At 43.4% G+C, this 617-nt stretch overlaps 1 protein-coding gene across 1 annotated transcript in view; it reads right to left on the reverse strand.

The window, feature by feature from the left end:
- Nucleotides 1-617, reverse strand: part of LOC119590700 — a 3175-nt gene that overhangs the window by 1981 nt on the left and 577 nt on the right. The window contains 1 exon segment of the mRNA XM_037939387.1: nucleotides 344-448. Within this exon segment, the coding sequence (XP_037795315.1) occupies nucleotides 344-448 (105 nt within the window).

Consider the following 617-nt stretch of genomic DNA (forward strand, 5'->3'; position numbering starts at 1 on the left):
GGTCGAGAACCGTTGCCAACAGGTGCTGACTCCGGCCTACTTTTTGGTCAACAAAAGCTGACGGCAAATAATAGCAGACTTTATCCCGACTTCTGCCTTCAGTCATTATATCATTAATCATGTGTCGCCGTCAATGGCCTCTCTACCTGACCACCGAAAATTTTGGCCTACTCACGCGACACACAACTAGTCCAACTTTCCTGGCGCATACCGGCGACGAATAGCAAGAGGCCGACTTGTACCTTGTATACTAACATAAACACACCGCATTATCATATCATCAGTTTCTTTCCACCACACGTGTTGAAGACGAGATAAAATGTAAACATCCTCCCAGATCTACCTTACTCCTTGATAAAATGACAGGGCTGTTAGAGGCTGCCTTTATCTCGTAGAAATCCTGGCTGGAGGCGTAACCGCGGGCGTGGAGAACCAGGCAGTTGTGCATCTGTTGGAGAAAGCATCTACACTAACTCACTCTAGCGGGGAAACTGTGAATTAATTAACAATTGAGAGGGTTGGTAGATATTATGAAAAGACAATGTTGGTAGTATTAATTGATAACTGATTATCGATTTAAGAAATATATTGAAACAACAATGTCTGTTGTGTCATTG

This window comes from Penaeus monodon, chromosome 27 (genome assembly GCF_015228065.2).
Source record: "Penaeus monodon isolate SGIC_2016 chromosome 27, NSTDA_Pmon_1, whole genome shotgun sequence".
Taxonomy (NCBI): Eukaryota; Metazoa; Arthropoda; class Malacostraca; order Decapoda; family Penaeidae; genus Penaeus; species Penaeus monodon.